This window comes from Dermacentor andersoni, chromosome 7 (genome assembly GCF_023375885.2).
Source record: "Dermacentor andersoni chromosome 7, qqDerAnde1_hic_scaffold, whole genome shotgun sequence".
Taxonomy (NCBI): domain Eukaryota; kingdom Metazoa; phylum Arthropoda; class Arachnida; order Ixodida; family Ixodidae; genus Dermacentor; species Dermacentor andersoni.
In genome coordinates, this window is record NC_092820.1 from 80,641,048 (window position 1) to 80,659,991 (window position 18,944).

An 18,944-nucleotide genomic window follows, 5' to 3' on the forward strand; every position below is an offset into this window, starting at 1 on the left:
AATCGCCAAAATAGACGATTGTTCATCATACTGGAGGGTACCACGTGAGAGCACGTATCGGCCCGCGTTGCTCCCGGAACACATGTAGGTCCGCACACGAGGCCAGCCACGTGACCGATTCCTAGCTAAGAACGACCGAACTGAAAGAGGAACATAGGGAGACAGACAAGGACGTCGGTGAACAATCAACTGACTTTTATTTTCGCGCATGCGGCAACATATTGCTACGAGGTCCTACAGCAGCGAACGATGATCAGAGGACTGACGAAGGCAATGATCGCCGATAGTCGCATACACGGGCTCCATCTTGTATGCCTGTCTTCTGCCCGTTGTATATATCTTGTAAATATATTGTCAAGCTTCTTTTCTCCCCGTAATATTTTGGCGCAAAGTGCGGGATTTTCCAGTTTCAAGACAGATTTACGCAGCGGGTGCTCCTTGGTGGCATCTACGGTGCCAGCGCAAGGCGTGGACGAGAATGCTTCGAACAGGTCACCAACCTTACCTCAGCCATCCGCCGCCAACCGCCCTGTCGCCTTCACACAACCGCGTGACACAGGAACCTTTTCCGGCTCTGACAGCACCGACTTCGAAGATTGGCTTCAATTGCACGAACGGGTGAGCCCTAGCAACAACTGGGACCCGACTGTGATGCTAGCAAACATCATACTTGACATGTTGGGCGCGGCACAAGTGTGGTTTCTGAGCCACGAACAGGAACTTACGAGCTGGGAGATATGTAAGCAAAAGCTCATCGATCTGTTTGGCAAGCCCATCGGACGCCGTCGTGCTGCACAAAAAGAACTTACATGCTGAGCTCTGACTTGCACCGAGTCCTATGTGACGTACATTCAGTACGTGCTCGCGCTTTGTCGCAAAGCGGATGACACGATTCCAGAAACAGAAAAGGTTGCGCATATCTTCACAGGTATCCCGTATGACACGTTTATACTTCTGGTTTTTAAGAACTCATCCACAGTGCAAGACGTCATCAATGAAAGCCGACGGTATGAACAAGCAAAAAATCGCCGCGTTACTCGGGACTTCACTCGTCTTCCGAACACGGATCCTTCTCACACCCCTGCCATCCGTTCCTGCTGCATCCGACAATATTGTGCACATCATCCGCCGCGAGATTGAAGCTGCCTCCCCAGTTCCCCTTCAGGTGCGTAACCCCGACGAGTCCCATGCAAGCATTTCCCTTATCCAAACCGTTGTGCGTCAAGAACTAGCAAACGTAAGATTACAGACACTTTGCCCAGTCAACGGACTTGACTACCGCCCACCCGCCACACCTGAGTTATACAGAAACCCAACTGTTTGTCCTCGTCAGAATTCCGTAGAATGGCGCACTTCCGATGACTGGCCCATATGCTTCTGTTGTGGACGCCTTGGACACATTTCCCGCCATTGTCGCAGTGCTTGGAACTCGCGGCCTTGGCCGAGCTATCAAAAATCCGATGTCCAGGCGGTAGTTCCCGAGTACCAGTACACAATGACGATGACAGCCTTCCACCATCACGGCCAGCACAATCAAACCACTCCCCTTCGCCATCCCGACATCTGTCCCGCTCACCTCTGTGTCGTCGCTCTCCTGCTCCCTCATACTTCCACCGCTCATCGGAAAACTGACGGGCGGAGCTCTGAAAGGTGAGCCTGCCACGACGGCCCGACCCGAAATTCCTCAGCTAACACTACCTGGACATCATAATCTCATCAAAGTAAACGTGGACGGCATACCTGTCATCGAACTCATTGACACCTACGCCCACATATCGGTCATGAACTCAAACCTCCGTATTCGTCTGAAGAAAGATCTTACCGCTGCTCCGAGCGGTGTATCCCACGTAGCCGATATTGTGACTCCGGCTGTTGCTGGGTTGTGTGCCACCCGTGTCACTCTTGCCGGACGCCACACTTCAGTTTCGTTTTGCGTCTTGGAGCAGTGCCCACATGCAATCATCTTAGGACTTGACTTTCTCTCGGTACATTCGGCTCTTATTGATCGCTCTGCAGGGGTTATCCAGCTGGCCTTACATCATGTCGATGAGCCTTTTTATCCTGCGCCGAGTCGTCTGAGTTCCGCCGATTACATTCGCCTACCACGTCTCGCCGTGACGCACATCGACGTTTCTGTTGATCCCCTTTGGACCACGGCGATTACATCGTGTCGCCCAACGCTACCGTCCTCTGTTCGCAGAATGTCATGTTCCCGCACTCGGTCATCAGTATAAACGGCAATGCCGCATGTCTCCCTATTGTGAATTTTGTACTATGATGTCAAGTGATACCCGATGGTATCTCTCTTGCAACCCTAGCTCCAGTCTCTAACTATCATGTTTCCGCCTTAACTGAGCCTGCTGCACCGCCTCCTGCTGCTATTGATTCGAACCCCACGATGTGAGACAACATAACGAAAATGACCGCCGCTGACCTTCCGGCCGAACACGTACGCTCGCTTCGGGGCCTGCTCATGTCGTACCAGGACATTTTTGATCTCAATGACCGACCAATTGTCCAAGCAACAGTTAAGCATCGGATTCACACCGGCGATGCCACACCCTTACACCGACGTCCCTATCGTGTCTCCACCGCTGAGCGCCAAGTTATATAAAAGGAAGTTGACAAAATACTTGCCCATGATATCATCGAACCTTCTTAGAGCCCATGGACATCTCCTGTCGTGCTCGTTAGAAAGAAGGACAACAGCTGGCTACCGGAATCTTAACCAAGTCACAGACAAAAAGACGTGTACCCTTACCTCGGATAGATGACGCCCTTGACTGTCTCAGTGGTTTCAAGTATTTTTCTTCGATAGGCCTTCGTTCTGGGTATTGGCAGATTACAGTTGACGACATATATCGTGAAAAGACGGCGTTTATTACACCTGGTGAGCTCTATCAGTTTAAGATGATGCCATTCGGGCTATGGAATGCTCCCGCAATATTCGGGCGAATGATGGACGCCCTCCTTCACGGCTTAAAATGGTCAATCTGCTTGTGCTACCTCGATGAGGTCATTGTCTTTTCGCTGACTTTTGACACACACCTCGAGCGTCTCTCGACAGTTCTTTCAGTGTTCCGCAAGGTGAGACTTCAGCTCTATTGGTCGAAATGTCACTTCGGCCACCGGCAACTTACTGTGCTCGGACATCTCGTCAACTCTTCGTCTGTGTTCGTTCCGATCCTTAGAAAGTTCGCGTGGTCAAGAATTTACCGGTGCCCACCTGCGCAACCGACGTTCGAAGCTTTGTAGGCCTCTGCTGCTACTTCCGCAGATTCATGACAAATTTTGCGGACCTGTGTGGGTGTGTGTGTGTAATCCCTTTCGCAAAAATGTGGCTCGTCTCCTGGTCGAACATTTCCCTCACCTTGGGATCGAGGGAGGACCGAGTGTTTATAAACCGCTGTCGTGCGGCTGCTCAGTGCACTTTCTCTCGCAGTCATGCTAGACTGATGAACTGCAACGTCCTGATGTAGATACTGTAAATAAATCCATATTCCTCGTTCTCGATGAGAAGCAGTCCTTCCCTTCAACGACGTCCTCAGCATGGATAAGTTGGACAACGGCATGGACCAGCTACCACCTAATTCATGCCCGACTCCAATCTTGACAACTGGTTACGAACGGTGGTATTGAAATAAACTTGCAGTTGGCAGTCAGCGCTTGTCTATGGTATTTGTTTCCTTGTGTCCTCGTCTTTTTCGCGCTGTTTTACCTCACACCTCAGTTCTAGGTGGTATTGAGCCCCCAATCCCTACAGCGGTTCGTCACATACGCCTACAAGACGTCCGGCCATGATTTTGCTGGTTTCTCTTCATTTTTTCTCTTCTATGGACGAGACCTTGTACTACCGTTTGACATGATCCTCCCAGCCGTTCTCGATACAATGTCAGAATATGCCTGAAATGCCTTATCTGGAGCTACCAAGGCACGTGAGATTGCACGCCTGCGTCTGACCATTTCCCAAGAAAACCAAGGACGCATATATGACGCTCGTCACCGCGATGCCCACTTTAACCCTGGTGATCGACATCGTGCTTCTGTGGAAACCAGCACGGCGAGTTGGACTTTGAGCGAAGCTCTCATCACTTCGCCTTACTCGGGCCCATACCGTGTCTTGCGTCAAGTGACAGACGTGACCTACGAGTTACAACCGCTCGATACCTCCACACCGCGATCCTCCTCTGATATCGTTCACGTCGCTCGACTGAAGCGATATCACTCAAACCTACCCAGCGCCGTGACAACGCCTTCGCCGCCGAGGGTCATGCTACGAGTCGCTGCAGTAGCGAACGATGATGAGAGGACTGACGAAGACGACGATCGCCGGTAGTCGCGTGCACGGGCTCCATCTTGTATGCCTGTCTTCTGCCCGTTGTATATATCTTGTAAATATTTTGTCGAGCTCTTTTTCTCCTCGTAACAATATGAAGTAGTGCGCGCGCGAAAGATAAATCTTGCAACAGATACACTGCATCTGCACCTCGTGTCGTCCACGCCGAGAGGGCTGATACTCGTTCGGAAGTCACCTGCCGGATAGTATGCTCTTTTTTTTTTTTTACTTCTCAGAGCTGCTGATGTAGCTCAGACATACGTGCTTCCCTCTTTAGAAGGGACTGCCTAAACTCAGTGGTTCAAATCATCTTATCCATGAGCTAACAAGCTCATGCAGTAATACTATTCTCATGATTACTAGCACTATACTTGTGGGTGGTCCACTGTTAGCGACAATGACACGTAGGAACCAGAGGACGTGTTTGTTGAATCCGATTTCTGCTGTCACTGCGTTTCGTTTATTGTTATTGGGTCCTTCTATTATTCCATTTATTCCACGCTTGATCAACACATGTCTATATTGGAAGTCACCACACGGAAGACCTAAGTGCTATAAATACTTCATTACTTCACTTTATGTACAAGCTGAAAGTGAGCACACTGGAGTCATATGGCCTCTCGTGTAATTCATTCTTCCCGAATCCAAAATTCTCGCATTTCTGGAGAATAGGATGTAGACATGCAAAATTTGGTATGTGCGCTTCCCCACGCATCTTGTTGAACTCGCACATGATGGCGGGCATCGCTCTAGAGATGGAAACAATGTGCCTGCGTGTGAGTTGTTGCTGTTATCTATTTAGTTACTATCTATTTCACACTGCATGTATTCTCACTATTTGCAAGCCTACCAATGGTTCAGTGGTGCCGGGAACGGGAAGTTGCCTGTCTTGTTTAAAGTAACCTAAATATGCGGGAAAGCCTTTTTCCAGTGCTTCATATGCCTTTATTGTACACAAGGCATCAACCAGAGATCAAGGCCCTATATGTAAAAAGGCTTCTTGCGCTAGAACGGTTCGCAAGGGCAAATTCCAACCAAACTGATGCTGGACACGTAATTACTGAAGGCGGTCGGCCAATAGCAAAGATCACTTGAATATGGCCTCAGTATATACTCTCACGTTGCGCACAAAAATGCTAAAATGCCTGGCAGCATAATTTTCTCAATTTCGTGTAAATGTGTGGTTGATCACTTTTACATTGATACTACCAACTAAATGCTTGCGTTGCTGATTGTTTCCAGTTTGAATGTGCTCAAATTCATAAGCTACGAGCGGGGTTTACAGTGTATTAGCAGCATTAAAAATTCTGAATGCACTACTGACCGTTACATCACGTTGGCAACGAGCGTTAACCCCCAACAAACGCAATATTTAAACCCACATTGTTGTTTCCTGCAGAGTGTCCCGCCGAGTCTCACGATGACAGACCTCCTGAAGTTAGCCATCGACGTGGCCAAGGGATGTCAATACCTGGAAGACAAGCATTTCATCCACAGGTGTGGGAAGCATCCTTCGTTATGCATTTTAGTGGATTGAAAGAATATGCAGCAATAATGATAATATGAAGGTAATAATATGAGTTTATTCCGGTTCGTCGCACACAAACCGAGGTAGGAAGGCAAAAGGCGGTACACCGCCTAGATAAGGCATTTGCTTGCTATACAAAAAACAATGAAAGAAGCCTATAGCAGTTGGACAAGCCACAGCATAATCTTCAGCTTTGTTAATAAATATGGTAGTGCATGATGAAGCCAAACCTATGATCTTAAAAAATAAACAGAACAAGGGTACAGTTATCAATGAACAAAAACAGGAAGGAAAAACTAGCGTTTTGAAAAGATAATTAGTAAAATAGACAAAATAAGAAAGTATGCATATTCAAAATACAAGCAAGTTACAACGCATTGCAGGTACAGTAACATACCCAGAAAGGTCAAGCATGATCGCAGCACTAAAAAGACTGGCATAGAGCAGAAAGGACTACTGCAGAAGATTGAAGGAATATCTGAGTCGTGGTATAAACATTCCAGAAAAAATAATGGCACAGTAACAGGAGGTCAAATGCACTAAGATGTCAAAGCTGCATTACGTATGCTTGCAGTTTACTCCCATAATTACGTCTACACTAGACACCTTGCAAATATGAAAATTTGTGTGCTTGCTATAGCTCACCAAAGTATTCTGTACGAGCGCCAACTTAGGAGTGGTTTCTGCAAGCGTAATGACAAAATTACTTTTTGATAATTCTCACGTGGCTGGTACTCCCATGTGTATTCTCTCAAAGTGCAACATGCATGGAAGAATAAAACCTTTTCAAGTTTGGTGAATCAGAATGGGATGTGCACACCACGTCCCAATGCCGAACACTGGCGCACCTCATTCTTAAAGGAAGCATTGCCCAGTAAATGCTCTGCCACTCTCTTCAGTACTGTTGATTCTAAGTTTCTGTCATCCTAGACATTTTGTTTAACTGCAGCCGTACAGCAAAGCAGCCAGAAGCCTGTCCACGAAGGGCATCGCCAGAGGCAGCATCCTGTGAAACTATGGTCAACCATAATCCGCTGCAAACGTTCTGTATTATAAGTGGTCCAACTTAAGCAACTTTATCCCGCAGGCAATATTTCGACAATGAAGCTTGTTTTCGTGATGGCAATAATTAATTTCTTCATCAGAGCTTATATAATTCGCCCTCTACATGAACGGCGAATAAGTAGGTGAAAAAGGGTAAGGTGGCGGTTGGTCGAAGGAGTTGGAAATGCTCAAAAGCAACGGCTACATGGGATAGCAAGACTTGAGTGGAAGGCTCACTATCACAACTAATCTCGGATTTTAGCCATTTCTACCTTCTTTCAACCAACCCTCCCATTACTGTTTTCTACCCACCTAAGCAGGTTAGCGTCACATCGTCTCAAGACTCCACCACCAAATGATCATCGCCTTTATGGTTCCCGGCATACCAGTCTACGTCTGTAGCACTGTTTAGCTGCTATGCTGAAGCTTTCTATACTGTTTGTATACGTCACGGTGCCACCAAACGAATGCGTACACTTTCGTGGGTTCTGAACGTATTAAGGTGAGTAAGAGGGAGAAACGAAGGCAAGGTGGTTAGAAATTGCTTTGTTCTGCTGGCGACTCGGCGTTTGGCAAATGAAAAGAGGGGAGAGAAAGATGAGAAGAAAAATAACAAGTAGTCATCGTGTGAGGCGCACATCACAAAGAAATGGTCACTGTCACAGTCTACAGTGGCCGTGGAGTGTTCCTGTCTTCAAGAACAACGCTATAGCGCCTCTCAAGGGCATTTTCCATAGAAATGTTCCTCGCCGTTGACTCTAGCATATCCCGGGAACGATCTTTCGTTTCAAGGGCGGAAATTAGTGACTGAGACTGGCTGTAGTTATCGACAAACGAGACTAATATTCAGTTTACTCTGCCTTTTATTTTCAACAGAGACATTGCCGCACGCAACTGCCTGCTCACGACCAAGGCGCCGGGAAGGGTGGTCAAGATCGCAGATTTCGGCATGGCCAGAGATATCTATCGGTAAGAACATGAACTCCGTGAGTGATGTTTTCTACTCTAAGCACTCTGTTACGTCACTTCTTTCATGTCACTGTCTCTCTTTTCTGGTTAGCGGTGAGTACGTAGCAAAAAACTAAATAGGCAACGTCGTACCTTTTCAACAACACAAAGCTTCGTACGACTTGTTTTAATCAACAGCACGACGTTATGTTTCGGTCGGCGTTGCCGGTGCAGACTTCTTACAGGTAACAATTATTGCAAAGAAGTAAATAATGAAGGACGTGCGTAGGAAACCGTGCGACTCGATGTGCACGACTCCTCATACCAACAACTCTACATATTTCCCAGAGATTCCAGCTGGTCCTGACCATTAAAGGCAGCCATCTTTCCAATGCGTTGCTCTAAAGACCGGACGATTCTACTGCACGCACATCATGCACACGCTTTTGGTGGGAAACACATATGCGTCATGTGTCATTGTGCCTCATCATTGGTGCGTCGGCGGCTATGGCTTGAGAACTGCCTCGGGCAAAGTAACGACCACAGAAGCACATCTCGTAATGTCCACTGCAGCGTTACATTAATTTAAAGCCCAGTGTAGAATGTATAAACAAGGGTTCTTATATTATTTTACAATATGCATTCCCGAAGAACGCAGATCGTCAGCCTCTTTGCGGAATCTGGGTTCCATAAACTTTAGGAGACGATCGTGCATGCAGTGTCTGTAAAGTAAAACGTTTGCTCATTTGTATTGCCTGAGCATACGCCGAAGTGCAGCTGCTGACAACTTAATATTTAAATAGATGACGGTGGCGAAAGTGTGTCGAATGTAGGGAGAAAACAAAAAAAAAAAAGACTGCAACAGGACGAAATTTAGGCTGGTCAAGCAGGGGAAGCTACGGACGCAGGAAGCCAATGAGACCACGCCAACAGGTGCCTGAATGCTCCAGAGCCCCCCATAGCAATTACGCTTCAGTTGGTTTGGCTGTTTGTCAAGATAAGATGTGAAGGGCTGAAACTTCGAAGATCTGCAGGCAAAGATTTACATTTAGTGAACCGCAATCAGAATGAAGTGACCAAGCCACTGTTGTAAAGCGCTGCCATCGTGCCGCCTGTTATTTCACAAACTGTAATGCTGAAAGAATACGGAAATGACAGGAAACGGTTAAATGTCCTGTATCGTCTAAGTGCATCATATCGGGCAGGTCAGCTTTCGCTTTATATCGTAATATGGGCGTATTTTACTTTAATTGGTGACGGGCTCTTCCTGGCGGGAAATGACAAGTTCTAATGACATGTTGAATTGACATGCTGTAGCAGATACAAACGCAAGGGTGAAAACAAAGTCCAGTCCACTCACGCTACAGCTCAGGGTTTGGTCCTCACCACTTGAGAATCTGACGCGGAACCGAATCGCTACCTCAGCTGTTCGGAGGTCACGCGATAAAACCGGGCGCGTAGGGTGCTTCTCAAGTTCCCCACTCGGTCCTGGTTTTCTGCCTTATCGCTTTCTAGACACGTCACTCGTTTCTTTCGCGTCGTGATGCTTTCGGCGTTCGTTACGCGAGGTAATACCCTAATGTGCGATGTCACCTCTTCACGGGCCGCGCTGCGCACATGACAGTAGTGCAATAAATGCATAAAGGACACACATAAAAGCAGAAAGTCTCGAGCAATGTGACAGCGGCAAAAATCGGCACACGAGTTTAAAGACAGTTACGAGAAATTTACGCACAAAGTTTTCAGCAAGTTTGCCGACATAGTTTCTTGAGCTACGTGAAGCCCGCCGACCGCGTTTTCACGCGATGGGTGGTATTTATTCCTTCTTCTCTTTAACTCATTATGTTCATTCATTCAAGTCTAAATTCAATTTAGCTCAGATTTTTTTTGCTCTCCGTTCGGAAACATGTGCCATGCCTGTGGGGCAGGAGAGGAGGAACATTTTTTGTGGCTCTTTCTTTTGCAAGTTCCGTGGTAGCTACAACCTCGTCTGTGCGTGGTCATACGGCCATCGCGAAAAGGTGCGTCTCTGACAAAAAGAATACCTCGCACAATGAGTCGTTCTAAGTCCGGTCTGCGTTTCGTTGGCGCGCCGTTCTGCAGTGCGGACTATTACCGGAAAGGGGGCAAGGCGATGCTTCCGGTCAAGTGGATGCCGCCCGAGGCCTTCCTGGATGGCATGTTCACCAGCAAGACGGACGTGTGGTCCTTCGGCGTGCTCCTCTGGGAGGTCATGTCCATGGGGTACATGCCCTACCCGGGACGAGGCAACCAGGAAGTCATGCAGCTGGTAAGGTTGTCTGGCAGTTCAGAGCTACTGCACCCTGTCCCCGTTTATTCCTTCCTTGAAACATTGTCATAGACATCGCAGCATTTCATAGACAGTTGCTGCTCAGTTTTCGCATAATCACGATCACGGTTTTATTGTAAACGAAATGCTGAGCGTGCTCTGCCTGAAACATCACGTTCTCAACAGGCACCTGGCACTATATACAGAAGAAAGAATCGGGCTGGAAGTTATTAACATGGCGCACAAGGGAGCGGAATAAAAAGGAAACGGACAAAAGCGCCAACTTGCAACTTATTTTATTTCGTGAGAAACAGGCGCATATATTGAATGTTTGTATGCGCACATCCAATCAGTGAAACGAAAATAAGTGCATACGCTACCCACCACACTGTTGCTCAGCCATATCAAGAAGCTGAAACATGCTCCTGTAAAATAAAAGGTTACACTGATGCACAGGTCACTGCTCTTCCTGATATAATATGCATCCATTGCCTCTCATGTCATTGTATCACTGATTCCGATAACTCGCAAGGCAAAGTAATGGATAAGGAGACGAATATAGCGACGGTACCGACGAACACGATGTGTAATATGTAAAATGAAATTGAAAGCTCTCCTTAGAGTACCGAATTCCGTATAGGCTGAGCAGGAGTGTACATACGACTTATGTCTCTCGGTAGTGTAAAGCTGCAAAAAAAAAAAAACTCTTCAAACAGGGCTGAAGCAAACAACCAAGTACAACAAACATGGTGCTCTATTCTGTTAGTAGCGCGTTTGTGCAAGTTTACTGTCAATTGCCGACTAGCCCAAGTCCACGCCCCCTTAGGCTATATCTCAGCAAAGAAGCCGCGTTTTATGTAAGGGATCTTCTCCACGAAAGTTTCCAAAACGTAGTGTTTCCTTCAGGGCCCGAAGCAGTCAAGAGCAAAGTTGCCTTCGTTTGAGCCATTAATTTTGTCGTCACTTCGCCAGTTACTCTGCTGTCATGAAATACTGATGGACGGAAGAGTCGGAGATCGCCTGCCGGGCGATCTCCGCGTGTAGCGACATAGCCACCTCCATCTCAAGTCCTATTCGATCTATTAAAAGTACAATGTACGCAATGACTCACGGCACTTGCCGACCATTGGGAAAATGTGGCAATCTGTCCCAAGAGCCTCGGCCAACATCCAATCGTTGAAGTGCATAGAAGATGGTGCAATAATTGTTAGTGCCTTGGTGTATCCAGAGCAACCACACGAACAGACGCTCAATGCATTATCATTTGCGTGAAGGTATGGCGAGTATACACCTAATTCTGCACCGTCGTCTTCACACACTCCACACAGCTAGGAAGGCATAAGGCAGTAAGCTAGAAAGACCCACCAATAGCCAGCGACTGGGTACACATACAGGCAACTCGGTGAGATCTACAACTACGAAGTGTGCTATAAAAGAAATTACGGCAGAACCCATCTCACTATGAATGTCGACGTTAACGCGATTATCAGTGAGGCAAAGTGGCGACACACCGTGCTGCCGCAACAGAGATGCATCATGTATGATGCGTGTACGAGCAGTCGGTCTACACTCTCGTGCTTCCCTCTGGGTGCTCTGGGTCGTCAGGGAGGCCGCCGAATATACATTCAGAGAATTTTGTCTGAATTCATGTTATGTGGATTTGATTACACCAAAGCACCGGAGGTATCTTAAATTATTTTTGTATTGATGAACAATGGCACCTACGAAGTAGCAGACAGTTGCTTAAGTAGGCGTCGAGAGGTTCATCGAAGAGCAGCACATACCTAGTAGCACATAGCCAGTGACCCAAGGTGGCATCAAAGAGGGTCATTGAAAATCAGCAAATAATAAGCAGCGTATATCCTGTTACTGAAATCGACATTAAAGGGGGTCATTGAAAAGCAGCAAATAATCAGCGGCACATATCACATATCCTATGACCCAAGGTGGCATCAAAGATGGTCATTCAAGAGAAGCAAATCAGCGGCACATATCCTGTGACCCAAGGTGGCATCAAAGAGGGTCATTGAAGAGCAGCAAATAATCAGCGGCACATATCCTGTGACCCAAATTGGCATCAAAGATGGTCATTGAAGAGAAGCAAATAATTAGCGGCACATATCCTGTGACCCAAGGTATCATCAAAGAGGGTCATTGAAGAGCAGCAAATAATCAGCGGCACATATCCTGTGACCAAAATCGGCATCAAAGAGAGTCATAGAAGAGAAGCAAATAATCAGCGGCACATATCCTGTGACCCAAATTGGCATCAAAGATGGTCATTGATGAGAAGCAAATAATCAGCGGCACATATCCTGTGACCCAAGGTGGCATCAAAGAGGGTCATTGAAGAGCAGCAAATAATCAGCGGCACATATCATGTGACCCAAGTTGGCATCAAGGAGGGTCATTGAAGAGCAGCAAATAATCAGCGGCACATATCCTGTGACCCAAGGTATCATCAAAGAGGGTCATTGAAGAGCAGCAAATAATCAGCGGCACATATCCTGTGACCAAAATCGACATCAAAGAGAGTCATAGAAGAGAAGCAAATAATCAGCGGCACATATCCTGTGACCCAAATTGGCATCAAAGATGGTCATTGATGAGAAGCAAATAATCAGCGTCACATATCCTGTGACCCAAGGTGGCATCAAAGAGGGTCATTGAAGAGCAGCAAATAATCAGCGGCACATATCATGTGACCCAAGTTGGCATCAAGGAGGGTCATTGAAGAGCAGCAAATAATCAGCGGCACATATCCTGTGACCCAAATTGGCATCAAAGATGGTCATTGAAGACATAAAAATAATCAGCGGCACATATCCTGTGACCCAAATTGGCATCAAAGATGGTCAGTGAAGCAAAGCAAATAATCAGCGGCACATATCCTGTGACCCAAATGGGCATCAAAGAGAATTATTGATGATTAGCAAATAATCAGCGGCGTATATCCTGTGACTCGAATCGGCATCAAAGAGGGTCATTGAAGAGCAGCAAATAATCAGCGGCACATACCCTGTGATCCAAATTGGCATCAAAGAGGGTCATTGAAGAGAATCAAATCATCAGCGGCACATATCCTGTGACCCAAGATATCATCAAAGAGGGTCATTGAAGAGCACCAAATGATCAGCGGCACATATCCTGTGACCAAAATAGGCATCAAAGAGGGTCATAGAAGAGAAGCAAATGATCAGCGACAGATATCCTGTGAACGAAGTTGGCATGAAAGATGGTGACGGAAGAGCAGCAAATAATCAGCGGCACATATCCTGTGACCCAAGTTGGCATCAAAGAGGGTCATTGAAGAGCAGCAAATAATCAGCGGCACATATCATGTGACCCAAGTTGGCATAAAAAAGATGGTAATTGAAGAGAAGCAAATAATCAGCGGCACATATCCTGTGACCCAAATTGGCATCAAAGAGGGTCATTGAAGAGCAGCAAATAATCAGCGGCACATATCATGTGACCCAAGTTGGCATCAAGGAGGGTCATTGAAGAGCAGCAAATAATCAGCGGCACATATCCTGTGACCGTAATTGGCATCAACGATGGTCAGTGAAGGAAAGCAAATAATCAGCGGCACATATCCTGTAACCCAAATGGGCATCAAAGAGAATCATTGATGATTAGCAAATAATCAGCGGCGTATATCCTGCGACTCAAATCGGCATCAAAGAGGGTCATTGAAGAGCAGCAAATAATCAGCGGCACATACCCTGTGATCCAAATTGGCATCAAAGAGGGTCATTGAAGAGAATCAAATCATCAGGGGCACATATCCTGTGACCCAAATTGGCATGAAAAAGATGGTAATTGAAGAGAAGCAAATAATCAGCGACACATATCCTGTGACCAAAATAGGCATCAAAGAGAGTCATAGAAGAGAAGCAAATAATCAGCGGCACATATCCTGTGACCCAACTTGGCATAAAAAAGATGGTAATTGAAGAGAAGCAAATAATCAGCGGCACATATCATGTGACCCAAGTTGGCATAAAAAAGATGGTAATTGAAGAGAAGCAAATAATCAGCGGTACATATCCTGTGACCCAAATTGGCATCAAAGAGGGTCATTGAAGAGCAGCAAATAATCAGCGGCACATATCATGTGACCCAAGTTGGCATCAAGGAGGGTCATTGAAGAGCAGCAAATAATCAGCGGCACATACCCTGTGACCGTAATTGGCATCAAAGATGGTCAGTGAAGGAAAGCAAATAATCAGCGGCACATATCCTGTGACCCAAATGAGCATCAAAGAGAATCATTGATGATTAGCAAATAATCAGCGGCGTATATCCTGCGACTCAAATCGGCATCAAAGAGGGTCATTGAAGAGCAGCAAATAATCAGCGGCACATACCTTGTGATCCAAATTGGCATCAAAGAGGGTCATTGAAGAGAATCAAATCATCAGCGGCACATATCCTGTGACCCAAGGTAGCATGAAAGAGGGTCATTGAAGAGCAGCAAATAATCAGCGGCACATATCCTGTGACCAAAACGGGCATCAAAGAGGGTCATTGAAGAGAATCAAATCATCAGCGGCACATATCCTGTGACCCAACTTGGCATAAACAAGATGGTCACGGAAGAGCAGCAAATAATCAGCGGCACATACCCTGTGACCCAAGGTAGCATGAAAGAGGGTCATTGAAGAGCAGCAAATAATCAGCGGCACATATCCTGTGACCAAAATGGGCATCAAAGAGGGTCATTGAAGAGAATCAAATCATTAGCGGCACATATACTGTGACCCAAGGTAGCATGAAAGATGGTCACGGAAGAGCAGCAAATAATCAGCGGCACATATCCTGTGACCCAAATTGGCATCAAAGAGGGTCATTGAAGAGAATCAAATCATCAGCGGCACATATCCTGTGACCCAAGGTAGCATGAAAGAGGGTCATTGAAGAGCAGCAAATAATCAGCGGCACATATCCTGTGACCAAAATGGCCATCAAAGAGGGTCATTGAAGAGAATCAAATCATCAGCGGCACATATCCTGTGACCCAAGGTAGCATGAAAGAGGGTCATTGAAGAGCAGCAAATAATCAGCGGCACATACCCTGTGACCCAACTTGGCATCAAAGAGGGTCATTTAAGAACAGCAAATAATCAGCGGCACATATCCTGTGACCCAAATTGGCATCAAAGATGGTCATTGAAGAGAAGCAAATAATCAGCGGCACATATCCTGTGACGCAAACTGGCATCAAAGAGGGTCATTAAAGAGCGGTGCGTACAAGTGGCATATATCTAGTGGCCCAAGTTGGCGTCAACGAAGTTTACTGAAAGGCGGCGCATAAGGAGGGGCACGTACCCTGTAACACAAGTCGGCGGGGAAGGGGTTTACTGAAACCGATTAACTAACGGGTTAACTGCGACGCTGGGCTCATACCCAGTGTCGCATACGCAGTAACCTAAAATGGTCCGGTGGTTGGTTTCGAACCCGGTCCTCTCAATAAAGCAGCCCGATGCTCTACTCATTAGAACGCGGACGTCCCAGTGGCTCAAATCGGCGGGAAAATGGTTAGATAGATAGATAGATAGATAGATAGATAGATAGATAGATAGATAGATAGATAGATAGATAGATAGATAGATAGATAGATAGATAGATAGATAGATAGATAGATAGATAGATAGATAGATAGATAGATAGATAGATAGATAGATAGATAGATAGATAGATAGATAGATAGATAGATAGATAGATAGATAGATAGATAGATAGATAGATAGATAGATAGATAGATAGATAGATAGATAGATAGATAGATAGATAGATAGATAGATAGATAGATAGATAGATAGATAGATAGATAGATAGATAGATAGATAGATAGATAGATAGATAGATAGATAGATAGATAGATAGATAGATAGATAGATAGATAGATAGATAGATAGATAGATAGATAGATAGATAGATAGATAGATAGATAGATAGATAGATAGATAGATAGATAGATAGATAGATAGATAGATAGATAGATAGATAGATAGATAGATAGATAGATAGATAGATAGATAGATAGATAGATAGATAGATAGATAGATAGATAGATAGATAGATAGATAGATAGATAGATAGATAGATAGATAGATAGATAGATAGATAGATAGATAGATAGATAGATAGATAGATAGATAGATAGATAGATAGATAGATAGATAGATAGATAGATAGATAGATAGATAGATAGATAGATAGATAGATAGATAGATAGATAGATAGATAGATAGATAGATAGATAGATAGATAGATAGATGGCCCCAAATAAACTGGACAAAACACCCTAAGAATGCTAATCACATTAGAAATCCAGCAGGACCTATCTCTCGATGAATGTCGAGTTATAGCGATTAGCATTGAAGATGTATCGACAAACCGTACTGCAGCCGCCGAAACGCATGTATTAGGGGCATGTGCAGTCGATCTTGCGCTTCCCTCCGGACACGCAGCGCCATCTAGCGCCACCGCAGGAAAGAGCCCGAGTTGTACTTATATATACATATATATATATATATATATATATATATATATATATATATATATATATATATATATATATATATATATATATACGGCGTCTTCCGTATTTGGCCGGTGGACTTTAAAAAATGCCTGTCCACGCACTACCCGTCTAATCGATAGCTAACATCAATCACAGGGTAGCATATTTTAGTCTAAGTTGTTTGAGATGTATTCATACATCGGTGCTTGCCTGCATTTTGTAGAATCAAGCAGAAACTACTTTGGGCTACGAACAGATTTTGTAGACGGGAGGCAAGCTGCTGATCCGGCAGGCTGCACCATCTGGCAGACGGCGAGGAAAGCAACTTCTCGGCTCGTGGGATAGGAGAGAGGCGCGCTTGCTTCGAAGATGCAGCGGATGCAGTTAGTCTGCCCGTCGAAATGAATGTCGCAAGAAAGATTTGCAGACTAACTGCATCTGGTGCATCTCTGAAGCAAGCGTGCTTCTCTCCCATCCTCCGAGCCGAGTTGTTTTCGTCGCCGTCCGCCAGATGGCGCAACCTGTTAGATCAGCAGCTTGGCTCCCGTCTGCAAAATTTGTGCTCGTAGCCCAAAGCAGTTTGTACTTCATTCTACAAAATGCAGGCAAGTACCGATGTTTAAATACATACAACTTACACTACAATATGCTACCCCGTGAGCAATGTTTGCTCTCGATTGGACGAGTTTGTGGACAGGAATTTTTGAAAGACCACTGGCCAAATATGGAAGATGCTGTATATTCTGTACTGGGTGGAGTCGAATCTATATAAATGACGCGGGTTCGACTCCACGCAGCACCGAAGAAATTTAAATCTTTATGTTACTGAACAGTGACACATGCCCAATGACCCAAGCTGGCGTCGAAGAGGTTAATTGAAGTGCGGAACATACCTTCTTTCTCATATCCAGTTTTCCAAGTTAGGTTGAAAATGACTCATTGAAGAGCGGCACATATACAATGTCACATACGCATGACCCATGTTAGTCCGACGACTCGTTTAGAACCCGGTTCCCCTCATCAGATTAGTCTGAACCTTTAATCATTGGATCATAGATCAATCCAGTGACCTGAGTTGGTGGGAAAACGTTTAGAGACATCGCAAGATAGACACGCAGACGGGCATACAACCTCCATAAAGGTGTGAAGTACCCTAATGTTGTCGCATGAACAAACGAAGATGAATTTTGCTTAGTATGAGCGGTAATGGTAAGTCTTGTGGAAAGGTATACGAAGATGAGCACAAATAACGAACTTACGTTACGCGTCGACGCAGGTGACGTCGGGTGGTCGCCTGGAGCCCCCGGCGAACTGCCCGGGACCTGTGTACCACGTGATGACGCAGTGCTGGCACGCAACGCCAGAGGAACGTCCTTCGTTCGGCACCATTCTCGAACGGCTGGGATACTGCATACAGGACCCGGACGTGGTGTCGGCGCCGCTGCCGGTCTTCCACCGGCCTCCCTCCATGGAACGCGACGCTACGGTCATGAGGCCGCCCAACGCCGACAACGTCTGCCTCCAGGTGCGCCACACGAGCTGTCGGCAGGGACTTCCGTATTGCGCGTGCGCGTCTTCAATGCTACAAATGGTAACATCTTTAGCCACTGAAACGACCGGCTTTCTCAGAGCTTTACCGAAAACGAGAATAAAACTAGGAGTGGTAAAATGCCAGAAGTCTATGTATTACAACGAAAACTGGAAAGACAGAAAAAATAAAGAAATTATGCGCAGAATGCATTTACGACGCTAGTATAGAATGCGCGCTCAGTATGCAAACCAGACTTAATCCTGCACCCTAGCCCAAAGATTAAGAGTACAAAGACAACAGAAACGTTAACATGTTCTGTGAACTTAAGCAAGAATAGCATATATAATTCTATTCAAATGAAATTTGTCACATCGTTGTCCATCAGAAAATTCCACAGAAATTTGAACGGATCTCTGACGTACAGTCTCGATTCTCTTCGAAAACCATTGTCACCCATGGCGGCGTTTCAGTGGCTACGGAATTCAGCCACTAAGCCCGAGATCTCGGGCAGGATTTCCTTCCACTGCAGCTGCATATCGAGGGGAGGGGGGAGGGGTTGGAACTCAATAAGACCACTCGTGCACTTGGGTTTATGTGCACCTTAAAAGACCCAGGTGTTCAAACTTTATCGGGAGCTCATGAAATGACTCATTGGCCACTGCGAAACTTTGGGACGTCAAGCGCCATTGGTCAATCAAAGTCGACGTCTCATGAGCGAATCGGGGAGGTGGAAATGAA

At 45.8% G+C, this 18,944-nt stretch overlaps 1 protein-coding gene across 2 annotated transcripts in view; it reads left to right on the forward strand.

Moving 5' to 3' along the window:
- Window positions 1-18,944, forward strand: part of Alk (Anaplastic lymphoma kinase) — a 195,795-nt gene that overhangs the window by 166,329 nt on the left and 10,522 nt on the right. For both annotated transcript variants that reach the window (XM_050181497.3, XM_055072757.2), the window contains exons 22-25: window positions 5,736-5,833; window positions 7,785-7,877; window positions 9,960-10,146; window positions 17,952-18,200. In XM_050181497.3, coding sequence (XP_050037454.1) covers window positions 5,736-5,833; window positions 7,785-7,877; window positions 9,960-10,146; window positions 17,952-18,200 — 627 coding nt within the window. The remainder of the gene's footprint in view (window positions 1-5,735; window positions 5,834-7,784; window positions 7,878-9,959; window positions 10,147-17,951; window positions 18,201-18,944) is intronic.